The sequence below is a fragment of the Lepidochelys kempii genome, chromosome 1 (genome assembly GCF_965140265.1).
Source record: "Lepidochelys kempii isolate rLepKem1 chromosome 1, rLepKem1.hap2, whole genome shotgun sequence".
Classification (NCBI taxonomy): domain Eukaryota; kingdom Metazoa; phylum Chordata; order Testudines; family Cheloniidae; genus Lepidochelys; species Lepidochelys kempii.
The window spans coordinates 109,840,066-109,854,584 of record NC_133256.1 but is presented as its reverse complement, the minus strand read 5'-3'; the positions used below and the strand labels follow the sequence as shown (position 1 = coordinate 109,854,584).

The 14,519-nt window shown below is 42.8% G+C and overlaps 1 protein-coding gene across 15 annotated transcripts in view; it reads right to left on the bottom strand.

The window, feature by feature from the left end:
• The window catches only part of MCF2L (MCF.2 cell line derived transforming sequence like), a 266,639-nt gene that overhangs the window by 26,228 nt on the left and 225,892 nt on the right, over positions 1 to 14,519 (bottom strand). For all 15 annotated transcript variants that reach the window (XM_073350279.1, XM_073350290.1, XM_073350166.1 and 12 more), the window contains 7 exons: positions 10,026 to 10,140; positions 9,252 to 9,371; positions 8,282 to 8,473; positions 7,819 to 8,010; positions 1,675 to 1,834; positions 1,453 to 1,529; positions 881 to 957 (listed from right to left, as the gene is read on the bottom strand). In XM_073350279.1, coding sequence (XP_073206380.1) covers positions 881 to 957; positions 1,453 to 1,529; positions 1,675 to 1,834; positions 7,819 to 8,010; positions 8,282 to 8,473; positions 9,252 to 9,371; positions 10,026 to 10,140 — 933 coding nt within the window. The remainder of the gene's footprint in view (positions 1 to 880; positions 958 to 1,452; positions 1,530 to 1,674; positions 1,835 to 7,818; positions 8,011 to 8,281; positions 8,474 to 9,251; positions 9,372 to 10,025; positions 10,141 to 14,519) is intronic.

Genomic DNA, 14,519 nt, shown 5'->3' with positions numbered 1-14,519 from the left:
TTGTCCTTCAGCTTAAACACAGATCAACCAACCACACAAATTTCAGGTAAAATGATCTAAACAATTTTGAAGTATGGTGACCAAAACCTTTGGTAGTTTATTTAAGGCCGGATAACTATTCAAACCTCTAATACCTATCTGAACTGAATCCTTAAAATCCCCTTTCACTAATGCATTTATCATGGAAAGTTGGCCTGGAGGATGTGAAATTAGGTACATGGTCCAAACAGAATACAATCTGTAGACTAAAAATGGGAAAATATCGTTCAATGTATACCACAGAGCACAAGTGATTCATTTCCACTAGTTTAGAGTAGCTTCCATGATAAGTACACCTCAAAGTTTGGAGGCTTGATTCAGAGAAACATATGAAAGCTCAGACCCTTCTCTGAACTGTAACCAAATGTAAAACTAAACAGTTTTCTTAAGATTCACTTTTCAAAAGTTACAGCTTCGTCTTAATATCTGCGGATTTAATCTGGTCACAAACAAGGGGATACTTAGAAAATCCCAGCAAGTTGCAGTCTTGTGCCAGTGGAGAAGATGACAACTACAATGGTGGGATCATGCTCCATGTGCAGTAGAAGGTATGCTTTTACAGAAGGTTTATAAAGCTGGTTGAAGGAAGCAGAGGACAAAACCAACCACGAATGAGGCTGGAAGATGCAATTTTGAGGAGTTTAAGAAACCTAAATCCCCCCATATCACTCTTACTGAAGGAAGATGATTTGTAAGGGACGATGCAAGATGGAAGTCCATTTTACGCACCATCATGGCTACATCATAGCCACATGAATCTGCTGAACCAAATGGTAATGGTAGACCTTGATCAGTCCAATCAGAATAACATGCTGGCTGTTGTATACGAAGCTGTACCCACCTTCGTAACACAGCTAGGTTTTCTTCATCATCCATCACAGATCCACCTCTGCTTTGACGGATTTCACTCATTTCACTCTGGAACACAATATGAAAAAGTATGTCAGAAGGAAAATAGGAAAATGTACTTCCCAGTCTATTTGCAATACCATTGACATACAGACTGTCCCTTTATCTACAAGAAAGGCTGCAACTATTAACAATGAAGTAACCTATGAGGCAAATTCAAGGGCAAAAGAATGAAAGTTCATCAGATGATCTTGGGGAACATCAGAACATTTGGATAAATGGGGTGTCCCACAAAAGAGGAAGCCAGCCCACCAGCTTAGAAAGGTTCTGCTTTTGCTTTTCTTTCCAGCAAAAAGGATCTCGGGGCAATTGTACAACCCGAGAGGACAAAATGGAACTCTGTTTTAACAAAAACTTGTTACCAGAGCTCTTGTCTGGGGCTCTCTGTATTTCTTTGAGTTCTGTGACTTCACAAAGCATTACGACTTTCTCTAGCTCTCTGTGTGTGTGCATGCACGTATGCTGGAGAGAATGATCAAGATGAAACAACAAATTCAGAATTACTTTTAGTCTTCTGTAGTTCATTCTCCGGAGCATGTTATCTTCTGTGTTGGACACATAGTTCGAGCCTCTTCGAAGACCTGGTTTAGAATCAAACAGCAGCTGTTAATCTAGAACAGGTTTGACACAGGTCATTTGTATAACCACAGACAACAGCTTAAATTCTCTTCAAGTTCATCGGCATAGTGCAGGAACCTGATTTAATAGCTTTTTGCAGCAATTTACCTGGAGACACAGAAGGAGATTTTACAAAGACTTCAGGTCTTGGTGCCACTGGCTGAACTGGACGCGTCTGCTTAGCTGCCAGTTTTTTAAGGCTCACTTGTCTCTTTTGAAACATTTCTTCCATGCTTTCCTGCTTTTGAAAAACTTTTTGCACGTGTTCCTGTAGAAATAGCATAAAATTATCACAATTCTGAATAAACCTACAAGTCATGCTGTCATTTATGGTACAATAACCTCCAATATGTGAAGCTTTTATACAGCATATAAAAAGGAGCATGTAGAAATAATGTTCTAAACTTTAAAAAGAAAAATTCTTCCTTCATTCTAACTAAAATATAATTTATAATGCCAGACTGAGACATTTAGGCCATGTCTACACTACGAAATTAGGTCGAATTTATAGAATTCAGTTTTGTAGAAAGCGTTTTTATACAGTCAATTGTGTGTCCCCCCACACAAATGCTCTAAGTGCATTTAGTCAGCGGAGTGCATCCACAGTACTGAGGCAACCGTCGATTTCCGGAGCTTTGCACTGTGGGTAGCTATCCCACAGTTCCCGCAGTCTCTGCTGCCCATTTGAATTCTGGGTAGAAATCCCAATGCCTGATGGGGCTAAAACATTGTTGCGGGTGGTTCTGGGTACATATAATCAGGCCCCCCTTCCTTCCCTCCCTCCCTCCGTGAAAGCAACAGCTGACAATTGTTTTGTGCCTTTTTTCCCCGAGTTACCCGAGCAGACGCCATACCATGGCAAGCATGAAGCCGCTCAGCTCACCGTCATATGTCTCCTGGGTGTTGGCAGATGCGGTACTGCATTGCTGCACAGCAGCTCCTCATTGTCTTTTGGCAGCAGACAGTGCAGTATGACTGGTAGCTATCGTCAACGTACTCCAGGGTGCTCTTTTAACTGACCTCAGTGAGGTCAGGGGCGCCTGGGCAAACATGGGAGTGACTCAGCCAGGTCATTACCCTTTTAAGTTTTGTCTCATGGCAATTCAGTCCTGCTGATAGTCCTACTACACCATCTTTTAATGAGCAGCCAGGAGATGACGATGGCCAGCAGTCGTACTGCACAGTCTGCTCCCAGCAAGATGTATAAAGATAGATGAAGTGGATCAAAACAAGAAATAGACCAGATTTATTTTGTATTCATTTTCTCTTCCCTCCCTCTGTGAAATCAACGGCCTGATAAACCAAGCATTTTGAGTTCTATCCTTGAGGGGGCCATTCTGTTTCTCCTTGATGCAAAACCACCCCCTTTGTTGATTTTAATTCCCTGTAAGCCATGTGGTCAGTTGCCCCTCCCTCCGTCAGAGCAACAGAAGACAATCGTTTTGCGCCCTTTTCCCTGGATTGCCTGAGCAGATGCCATAGCACAGCAAGCACGGAGCCCGTTCAACTCACCGCAGCAGTTATGACCATTGTAAACACCTCGTGCATTATAGTGCAGTTTATGCAGAACCAGCACCTGAGAAACCAGGCGAGGAGACGATGGCAGTGCGGTGATGAGGATATGAACGCAGATTTCTCTAAAACCATGGTCCCCAGCAATTTGGAGATCATGGTGTTAATGGGGCAGGCTCATGCCATGGAACGCCAACTTTGGGCCCGGGAAACAAGCACAGAGTGCTGGGACCGCATAGTGTTGCGGGTTTGGGAGGATTCCCAGTGGCTCTGAAACTTTTGCATGCGTAAAGGCACTTTTATGGAACTTTGTGACTTGCTTTCCCCTGCTCTGAAGTGCAAGAATACCAAGATGAGAGCAGACCCCACAGTTCACAAGCGAGTAGCAATAGCCCTGTGGAAGCTTGCAATGCCAGACAGCTACTGGTAAGTCAGGAATCAATTTGGAGTGGGCAAATCTACTGTGGGGTTTGCTGTGATGCAAGGAGCCAAAACAATCATTGAGCTGCTGCTATCAAAGGTAGCGACTCTGGGAAATGTGCAGGTCATACTAGACGGCTTTGCTGCAATGGGATTCCCTAACTGTGGTGGGACTACAGATGGAATGCATATCCCTATCTTGGGACCGGACCACCTGGGCAGCCAGTACATAAACCGCAAGGGGTACTTTTCAATGGTGCTGCAAGCACTGGTGGATCACAAGGGACGTTTCATCAACATGGGATGGCCGGGAAAGGTTCATGACGTTCACGTCTTCAGGAACTCTGGTCTGTTTAAATGGCTGCAGGAAGGGATTTATTTCCCAGACCAGAAAATAACCATTGGGGATGTTGAAATGCCTATAGTTATCCTTGGGGACCCAGCCTACCCCTTAATGCCCTGGCTCATGAAGCTGTACACAGGCACCCCAGACAGTAGTCAGGAGCTGTTCAACTATCAGCTGAGCAAGTGCAGAATGGTGGTAGAATGTGCATTTGGATGTTTAAAGGGTCGCTGGTGCAGTTTACTGACTCGGTCAGACATCAGCGTAACCAATATTCCCATTGTTACTGCTGCTTGTTCTGTGCTCCACAATCTCTGTGAGAGTAAGGGGGAGATGTTTACGGTGGGGTGGGAGGCAAATCACCTGGCCACTGAATACACGTAGCCAGACACCAGGGCAGTTAGAAGAGCACAGCAGGAAGCGCTGCACATCAGAGAAGCTTTGAAAACCAGTTTCATGACTGGCCAGGGTACTGTGTGATACTTCTGTTTGTTTCTTCTTGATAAAAACCCGCCCCCTTGGTTGCCTCTAAATTCCCTGTAAGCCACCCGCCCTCCCCCTTTTGATCACAGCTTGCTTGCAAAGGAAATAAAGTCACTATCATTTTAAAAACAAGTATTCTTTATTAATTAATTATAAAAATACGGAGAAAACTCACAAGGTAGCCCGGCTGGGGTGCGGGAGGAGGGTAGGAGGGAAGGAAAAGGCCACTTTAGAACTTCTTGAATGACAGCCTTCTGTTGCTTGGGCTGTCCACTGGGGTGGAGTGGTTGGGTGCTCGGAGCCTCCTGCCCTGCGTTCTTGGGCGTCTGGGTGACGAGGCTATGGAACTTGGGGAGGAGGGAGGGCGGTTAAACAGGGGCTGCAGCGGCAGTCTGTGATCCTGCTGCCGTTCATGAACCTCCACCAGACGCCGGAGCATGTTCATTTGAGCCCGCAGTAGCCCCAGCGTTGCCTCATGCCTCCTCTGATCTTCCTGCCGCCACCTCTCCTCACGTTCATCGGCCACTTTCCTATACTCCATTATTGTGTCCCTCCACACATTCTGCTGAGCTTTGTCAGTGCCGGATGACTGCATGAGCTCAGATAAGATTTCATCGCGCGTGCGTTTTTTTTGCCGCCTTATCTGAGATAGCCTTTGGGACGGAGGAGGGAGACTTGAAACATTTGCAGCTGCTGGATGGAAAAAAGGGAGTGAAGTATTTTAAAAGATACATTTTACAGAACAATGGCTATACTCTTTCACGGTGAACAACACTATTCACATTACATAGCACATGTGATTTTGGTACAAGGTTGCATTTTGCATCTTATATTGAGTGCCTGCGGCTTTGGTGTTAGAGATCACACATGCAGTGCCGAGCAACAGAATTCGGCTTGCAGGTGGCCATGGTAAGCCATAGGTCTTTCGGCTTCTGCAAACTGCGTAACAGCAGCCCCCTCCTTTCCCCTACCAAGCAAAGCACGTTGAGTTGGCCATTTAGTGCTGTGGTTTTCCTGTTAAACTGCAGCAGCAGAAATCAAACTAACCCTGCCCTGCATCCAATTCTCTGGGATGATCGCTTTATCCCTCCCCCCACCGCTGGCTGGTATCAGGGAAGATCCCTGCTAGCCAAACACTAACAGCTCAGCGCCAATCCCCCCCACCACCACGTGGCTAACTGCAGGGAGGATTTCTTTTCAGGCACAGGCAAACAGCCCAGTAGGAACAGCCATCTTTGAATGTCCCCTTAATTAAATTCCCCTATTTCAACCAGGTTACCATGAACGATATCACTCTCCAGAGGATAACCCAGAGAGATAAAGAAGGGATGTTGCTTGAATGCCAGCAAACACCGGGACCATACGCTGCCAGGCTTTGTCATGCAATGATACCAGATTACTTACTACTAGCATGGTGTGGTAAAGTGTCCTACCATGCAGGACGGAATAAGGCTGCTCTCCCAGAAACCTTCTGCAAAGGCTTTTAGAGTACCTCCAGGAGAGCTTCACTGAGATGTCCCTGGAGGATTTCTGCTCCATCCCCAGAAAAGTTAACAGACTTTTCCAGTAGCTGTACTGGCCACGAATGCATCCCAAGTCCTCAGGGCTACTTAATCATTAAAAAACACTTGCTTTTATAATGTGTATTATATTTACAAAGGTACACTCACCAGAGGTCCCTTTTCCGGCTTCATTCGGTTGGGAGGGTATTTCAGTCAGGGTGAGAAAAAGATCCTGGCTGTTGGGAAGAATGGTGTGCTGTGTGCTCTCCTAAAGCTTGTCCTCCTCCTCATCTTCCCCATCCGCAAAATCCTCAGGCATGGTGGAGAGTATCCCATCATCGGAGTCCACGGACAGGGGTGGGGTAGTGGTGGCGGCCCCCCCTAGAATTGCATGCTGCTCAGCGTAGAAGCAGAATGTTTGGGTCTCTGTCCCAGAACGTCCGTTTGATTCTTTGGTTTTCTGGTACGCTTGTCTGAGCTCCTTAAGTTTCACGCGGCACTGTGTTGCATCCCTACTGTAGCCTCTGTCCCTCATGGCCTCAGAGATTTTTTTGAAATGTTTTGGCATTTCGTCTTTTGGAACGTAGTTCCGATAGCACGGATTCCTCTCCCCATACAGCTATCAGATCCAGTACCTCCCGTTCGGTCCATGCTGGAGCTCTTTTTCGATTCTGGGACTGCATGGTCACCTGTGCTGATGAGTTTGCCTGGCCAAATAGGAAATGAGATTCAAAAGTTCCCCGGGGCTTTTCCTGTACACCTGGCCAGTGCATCCGAGTTCAGAGTGCTGTCCAGAGTGGTCACAATGGTGCACTGTGGGATAGCACCCTAAGTCTAAACGGCGATGTCAATTTCAGCGCTAATCCCCTCATTGGGGAGGAGTACAGAAATCGGTTTTAAGAGCCCTTTATGTCGAAAAAATGGCTTCTTTGTGGTGATGGGAGCAGGGTTAATTCAATGTAACGCTGCTAAATCCGACATAAAATCGTAGTGTAGACCAGTTCCAATTACATTAGTGTATATCACCATCAAAACATTTCACTGCTGACCACATTGTAAATTTAGGGAAATGAAATAAATAATGATTGATTCAAACTTCCACATTAAGGGTAAATGTTTCAAAAGTACGTAAGTGACATATGAGTCTAAGTTCTTATTTTTAAAACTGACTTCAGCACTTAGGAGCCTAATCATCATTGAAAAAGTCTAAGTTCCACTGACTTAAGTGCCAGAGCCACTTTTGAAAATGGGACCTAAACTCCTATGTCACTTAAGGATTTAGGACAACTTAATTACATTACATAATAGAATAGCTAAGCATGGTAAGAGTCACACATGAAAGTGACATGGCATTTAGAACAATTCATTTTTCTAAAGAGAGTACACATTTCTTAGAATCAGTATTTGCTAACATGTAACACACTACAAGAACTCATTTGATAGAATATCTTTTGAACACTACTATCCAAGAAACTAGGGCAATGCTACATATCCTGATATCTTTGGCAGCAGACCAGAGGCAGGAGTTGGGGGAGAGACACAATCAAGCTGGAGGCATGTTTGTTTTGTGACTCTCAGTCACATCCACTGGTGCACGGTGCCTTGGAAGAGGTAGGACTGCTAACTATTCTACATTAAAGCTGTCCCAGTGGGTGGTCTTGGCTGCTGCAGGGGAAGTCTGTAAAGGGGAAGAACATCCCTTCCTCCTCCATATCCCAAAAAATAAAAGCAGTCCTGGGTCCACACAAAAGTAGGGCTGGGCTAGAGCAAGACTGGTGCTGCAGTTCCCAGCGGGCCCCCAGTGCTGCTGCTGGCTACTGCAGGTGGAGTTGGTGAGTAGAATGAGCAACCAGGCTCAAAGTGCCAATAAAAATTCAGTGCCCTCGGAGGCCAGCTATGTGGCTTACCATTAACATCAGCCCTGCAAGAAACCAAATCTCAAATGAACAGCGACTGTAAATGTATGTGCACATGCATAAATCCTAAGGGTACCATTAGGTCCTGGTTGAGAATGGGTTCATATAGTTGGTAAACTTTATTCGGTTCCTTGATTTTATTGTTTCCCCCCATGTCCAGGAATTTCTCAATCTCCTGTAAAGCTGATTCTGCTCCATCCTGGGACTGGCATTTGTCTACAGGCTGTGATGCTAGCAGGTAAATGCCTTCATCACACCACCTCATGGACTGGAAACACAACAAAAACAGGAAAGAACACACATCAGTGGAAACACTTAACTGAATGGTTTGCAGAATATAATTTACAAAATGTTCAGCTAGGTGAGGGGGAAAGTCAGATTTCTGATTTTTTTTCTCCCTATTAGCAAATGCCCATTTTACACTGGAAACATTCTTCCTCTACTGGTCATTATTTACTTCTCAAACACATGGGGTCATCACGTTTGCAATATTATTAGCAAATGAGATGGGAAGCAGAACTATTTCATATAAAATTTACCTTCTCCAATAGACTGTGCAGTTCCAGAGATTTGTTAAGAAGACCTCTCCTCTTTTCCGTCTCTGTAGCAAATGCATCACAGAGATGATGGAGCTCATCGCACTTTGGAAGAATGGAGTCCACAGCATAGTGGTTGTTTTGAACAAGCTGGTCACCTTGAGAAGCTAGCACCCTAGCTTTTTCTAAGGATTCCTAAGAAAGAAAAACATTTTAAAAATACTAGATTTAGTTAGAATGTTGGGTTAACATTCTTTAAAAAGCTCCCAAAATAAAGCTCAAACATGTATTCTGTTATGGAAAAGTGCATTTATTTGCTATGCAAATAATTTCATTTGTTAAATTGCTAACTGTTGCATCGTCCAATAAATAAAAGGTGTTTTCCTGTCTTTCCAGATATCCAAATACTTCCGTGCTCCTCTTCAATGTAGTATCTGTGCGATTCACAAACACTAATGGATTTAATCTCACAACACCTGTGCAGTGGGAAGTACCATCATTATTATTTTACAGATGGGGAGCTGAGGCACAGATAGATGAAATGACTTGTTCAAAGTCACACATGAAAGCTGTGGAACAGCCAGGAATTAAACCCACATCTCCTGAATCCCAGACCAGTGCCTTAACCACAAGACCTTACAATGGTTATCTATATGGACATAACTCTATAACTATTCCACCACAAAATATACATAGGAAAACTGAAAAAAAATGTTCTCCGTTTGTGTGTCCACACTAGAAATGTTTGCCAGTCACATTTTTAATTTTTCTGATAGTATTATCAGTTCCAAATTTTAATGACATTGGTTGTTTTAATCATTGGGAGGAAAAGACACTCATTCTACCCAATTCTGAGTTTTGGCTCTGGGTCATAAAACATATTCAGTAACTAATTCCTGCTTTTTCTTTTTTCTCTCCAAAAAGCGAAAATATATTGTAGACTAAGAAATATGGAGAAATTACAAGAACTTACACATGATTTTTCTTCAAAGTTGGCAAGATCCTTCAGAATGTGCTCCACATGTGAACAGCTGTTTCCCACATCAGTGAAAGCAGATAACCTCTCGGACACAAGACTTAAAGCTGCTTTGACCTGAAATGAGAGACAACCATATATCCAAGAAGGTGATTTCACCTGCCTCAGTAATAAGACCAGTGCTAGACAGCCAGCATAATATGCTGCTACATGAGAACTGGTTTGGAAGGAACCACTGAACACCTGTGCCCATTGGTCAGTGGAGATCAGAACACTGCAAGGAGAATACATTTTATCTTTAGACAGAAGCATTCAAGCCAAGGAGGCTCCTACTTATATCATTCCCTAGTGACCTGAAGAAGAGCTCTGTGCATCTCAAAAGCTTGTTTCTTTCACCAACAGACATTGGTCCAATAAAAGGTACTACCGCACCCACCTTGCCTCTCTCAAACCCTGGGACCAACATGGCTGCAACAACACTGCAAACATCGTACCCTAATGGTAATCCCTGAAGTATCACTGACAGTAATTGACTGCCCAGAGGGTACATACTGTGATAGTGGAATGTAAGACCAAGGCAAGTATAAGAGAAAAGTTTGGAAGAAAACTTTCAATTGCATGTGAGAGATGCATAAATAGGTAAGGAAAAAATACATTGCCTTAAGGATTAGAGAGAGTGTTGAATGTAAATAATCTGGGTTTTTGGATCCTTTGGGAATGAAGGAGGTGACATAAATGTAAAATATTAACACACCATCAAGAAACCCTTACCTCTCTAAAAGTTTGTTCAAAATTCCGAAGCTGTATACACTGCTCAAGCTTTTGTTGATGTTTAGCCCAAAATTCATCAAAGGCAATCTCTGTTTCATCTAATTGAGCCAGAAGCCTAAAAGAAAGTTCAGGATCAAAGTGATGGTTACAGTCTAAGAGACAATAGCATCTTTTAGTGGAAAACTCAAAGCCTTCCTTTAAGTAATCTTTTTCTAAGCAATCAGATGGACTAATGTTAGCAGTACAGCAGCCAGGTGTTCCTATACTACTAGGTAGCTTTTCCTCATTTTTGATATTGCATGTAAGTGGTTTCTTGAATAATATTGACGTAAAACAGAAATCCACCATGAATGTTAGCATTTATGGAAAACCGATAGCAACGTCTAGATCTAGATGCAGCACATACCCACGTCTAAGTTCCGGTTTGTGATACCCTTTATACTTCTCTCTCCTGAGCAGAGATGATCAATCTGCAGTTTTATGCCATATACAAGGTGTGTAGTGGTGGCTGTCATAAATAAGAACTTGTTTCACTTGTAATTTAAGATAGGTTTGAACCCAAGTGTTTTATGCCTGTTTTACTGTTCAGTCTACCTATGTATACAGACATGAATATTGCACTTAGCACTATGGTATCTGAGTGCTTATCCTCACAATGTACATTACTGTAATTAGGGTATAACAGGATGGCTGCAGATCAGGTCTGAGGTGTATTTTGCCTCGCTTACAGCATCACAAAAATTCACCAGAATTCTGAAAAAGATTTTAATGCATTTAGGAGTTGAATTAAAATTAATTCAGAAGAGGAGTTTATATGGATTCTGTAGTTCACTCCAGCTTTCCTCTGATATCACAGCTACACGGGACATTTTGGACAAACTACTCAAAACAATGAACAGATGGCTTGTAGATAACTAATTGCAGTGATGGGAGAAATGAAGTTGCTTCTGCCAAACTGTTAGTTGGAATGCCAAGCTCTTCAAAATGAAACTGCATGGAAAATGTTGGAACCAAAGCAAATATATAGAAACACAAAATGACACACAGAAACAACTTAAAATACCATCTTGTGGAAATTTTCTATGTTTTGATAATACTGTGCAAATTTGTATCTCTGTGTTATGGTCATATAAGGGCTTAAAATTTGGCAGTAAATTAAGACAAAACACAGAGGAAAAGCCTTAATATCTAACACTTAATTCTATAGGCTTGATTCTATTTTTTTTTTAAATCAGGCACCTAGCAATTGTTTTTAAAAAAAGCTTAAGCCTATGTAAAAAGGCCAGCGATACACCAAAAGATCTGCCCTCACCCATGCATAAGGTACTCCTGGTGGAATGCTGCATCAAAAAATCAAACATTCTCTGCCAAAAAATTAAAAATTCTGTGCACTATATTTTAAAATTCTGCAAATTTTATTTGTCAAAATAACACTACATGATCACGCCAGTTTCAATAATTTTTAGGGTTGTCAAGCGATTAAAAAAATCGCAATTAATTGCATTGTTAAACAAAAATAGAATACCATTTATTTAAATATTTTTGGATGTTTACTACAACTTTCAAATATATGGATTTCAATTACAACACAGAATACGAAATTTCCAGGGCTCACTTTATATTTATTTTTGATCACAAGTATTTGCACTGTAAAAACCCCCCAAAAGAAATAGTATTTTTCAATTCACCTAATACAAGTACCGTAGTGCAATCTTTCAGAGTAGCAGCCGTGTTAGTCTGTATCTGCAAAAAGAAAAGGAGTACCTGTGGCACCTTAGAGACTAACAAATTTATTTGAGCATAAGCTTTCGTGAGCTACAGCTCAAATAAATTTGTTAGTCTCTAAGGTGCCACAAGTACTCCTTTTCTTTTTTTAGTGCAATCTCTTTATCATGAAAGTTGAACTTACAAATGTAGAATTATGTACAAAAAAAAGGCATTGAAAAATAAAACAATGTAAATTTTTAGAGCCTGGAAGTCCACTCAATCCTACTTCTTGTTCAGCCAATTGCTCAGACAAACAAATTGTTTACATTTACAGGAAATAATGCTTCTTGTTTACAATGCCACCTGAAAGTGAGAACAAGCATTCTCATGGCACTGCTGTAGCCGGCATCGCAAGATATTTACATGCCAGACGCACTAAAGATTCATATGTCCCTTCATGCTTCAACCACCATTCCAGTGGACATGTGTCCATGCTGATGATGGGTTCTGCTCGATAACCATCCGAAGCAGCGCAGACCAATGCATGTTCATTTTCATTTTCTGAGTCAGATACCACCAGCAGAAGGTTGATTTTCTTTTTTGGTAGTTTGGATTCTGTAGTTTCTGCATCAGACTGCTGCTTTTTTAAGACATCTGAAAGCATGCTTCACACCTCCAGATTTTGGAAGGCACTTCAGATTCTTAAACCTTGGGTCAAATGCTGTAGCTATTTTTAGAAATCTCACATTGGTACCTTGTTTGCGTTTTGTCAAGTCTGCAGTGAAAGTGTTCTTAAAATGAACAACATGTTCTGGGTCATCATCCGAGACTATTATAACATGAAATATATGGCAGAATGTGGGTAAAACAGAGCAGGGGACATGCATTTCTCGCCCAAGTAGTTCAGTCAGAAATTTAATCAACACATTTTTTTAACAAGCATCATCAGCATGGAAGCATGTCCTCTGGAATGGTGGTCGAACCATGGAGGGGCATACGAATGTTTAGCATATCTGGCATGTAAATACCTTGCAATGCTAGCTACAAAAGTGCCATGCAAATGCCTGTTCTCACTTTCTGGTGACACTAAGTAAGAAGAGGGCAGCATTATCTCCTGTAAATGTAAACAAACTTGTTTGTCTTAGCGATTGGCTGAACAAGAAGTAGGCCTGAGTGGACTTGCAGGCGCTGTAGTTTTACATTGTTTTGTTTCTGAGTGCAATTATGTAACCAAAAAAAATCTGCATTTGAAAGTTGCACTCTCACGACAAAGAGATTGCACTACAATACTTGTATGAGGTGAATTGAAAAATGCTATTTCTTTATCATTTTTACAGTGCAAATATTTGTAATAAAAATACACACTTTGATTTCAGTTACAACACAGAACATAATATATATGAAAATGTAGAAAAACATCCAAAATATTTAATACATTTCAATTGGTATTCTATTGTTTAACAGTGCGATTAAAACTGCCATTAATCGAGATTAATTTTTTAAATCACGATTAATGTTTTTGAGTTAATCACGAGAGTTAACTGTGATTAATCGAGAGCCCTAATTATTTTGGTAATTTATTTCAAAATACCTGTCAGCAAGTATGTCTGTAACAATATATATATGCACAAAAAAAATTCCCCCAGATGTAGAGAGCTAAAGAACCCCCTATGACAACCCAGTTTCTGTTCCTCTACCCCTCCCTCTCCAGAGCCCAGCCAGGACGTCAGACACCAGGACTCCTCCCCCTCCCCCCAGAGTACAGATACGCCCCCAGCACTCAGAGCCCAGCCATGGGGCCTCCCCAGCCCAGATACCCGCACCCCCTCTTCCCCAGACCCCAGCTGCAGGGAACGCCTAGCACAGATACCCAGCCTCCCCCTAGAGCCCAGCCACCGCCCCCCCTTTCCCAGATACCCACACCCCCTCCCCACCAAAGCCCAGCCCACATACCCACCCTCCTACCCCCAGAGCCCAGCGGTGCCTCCTGCCCCAGCTAGACACCCTCTACACCTCAGAGCTCAGGGAAAAACAGCCTGATGCTGGGACCCGGACTTTGTGGAGTTTCCTGCACACTGCTGTCTCCTTCCCTCACGGTGTGTGGGGAACCACAGCTGACAGGAACCCTCTAGCTCGCTCTCCCCCCAGTAGTGTCTTCTGTGTGCAAGCTGGGCTCTGCCGGATCCAGTGGCCCCCACTGGCGGCCAGAAGCACTGCAGTCAATTTTTGTGGGAGAAAGGAAATTCTGCACACGCAACATTAAATTCTGCAAAATTCTGCATTGCGCAGTGGCGCAGAATTCCCCCAGGAGTAATTAAGGGAAAAGAACTCTCTCCATTTCAATCACCTTCTCAGGCAAGGTCTGAGTAAATATATAGCGCTCTCTCTACGTCTCCAAGGTCAGCTAAGTGGGTCTCTTAAGCCCAAAGGGTGAGAGTTCCAGAGTCAAGAGCCCTTCACTGAGACCCTCTTGCCTCTGCCAGTTGTCAGCTGGATAGTCCCAGCCAATCTCAACTGTCTGGTATGAGTCTGAGGAAGTCTCTAAACTAGCCAGGAATCAAATAATAAAGGGCTTAATGGTCAAAACCTACACACTGCATTGCCAGTCACAGTAGACTATAGAACAACGTTATGTGCCCTGCATCACACATTATTAAGCAAGGAACAACCACATTCTGTTCTGCTTTAGCTGAAGTTTCTGGGTGGCCTTTTAACTTATCCCAAGCAGACCACATTGCACTACTCAGTCTGGAGCAATGGCTCTCAAACTTTCCAGTCTACTGTACC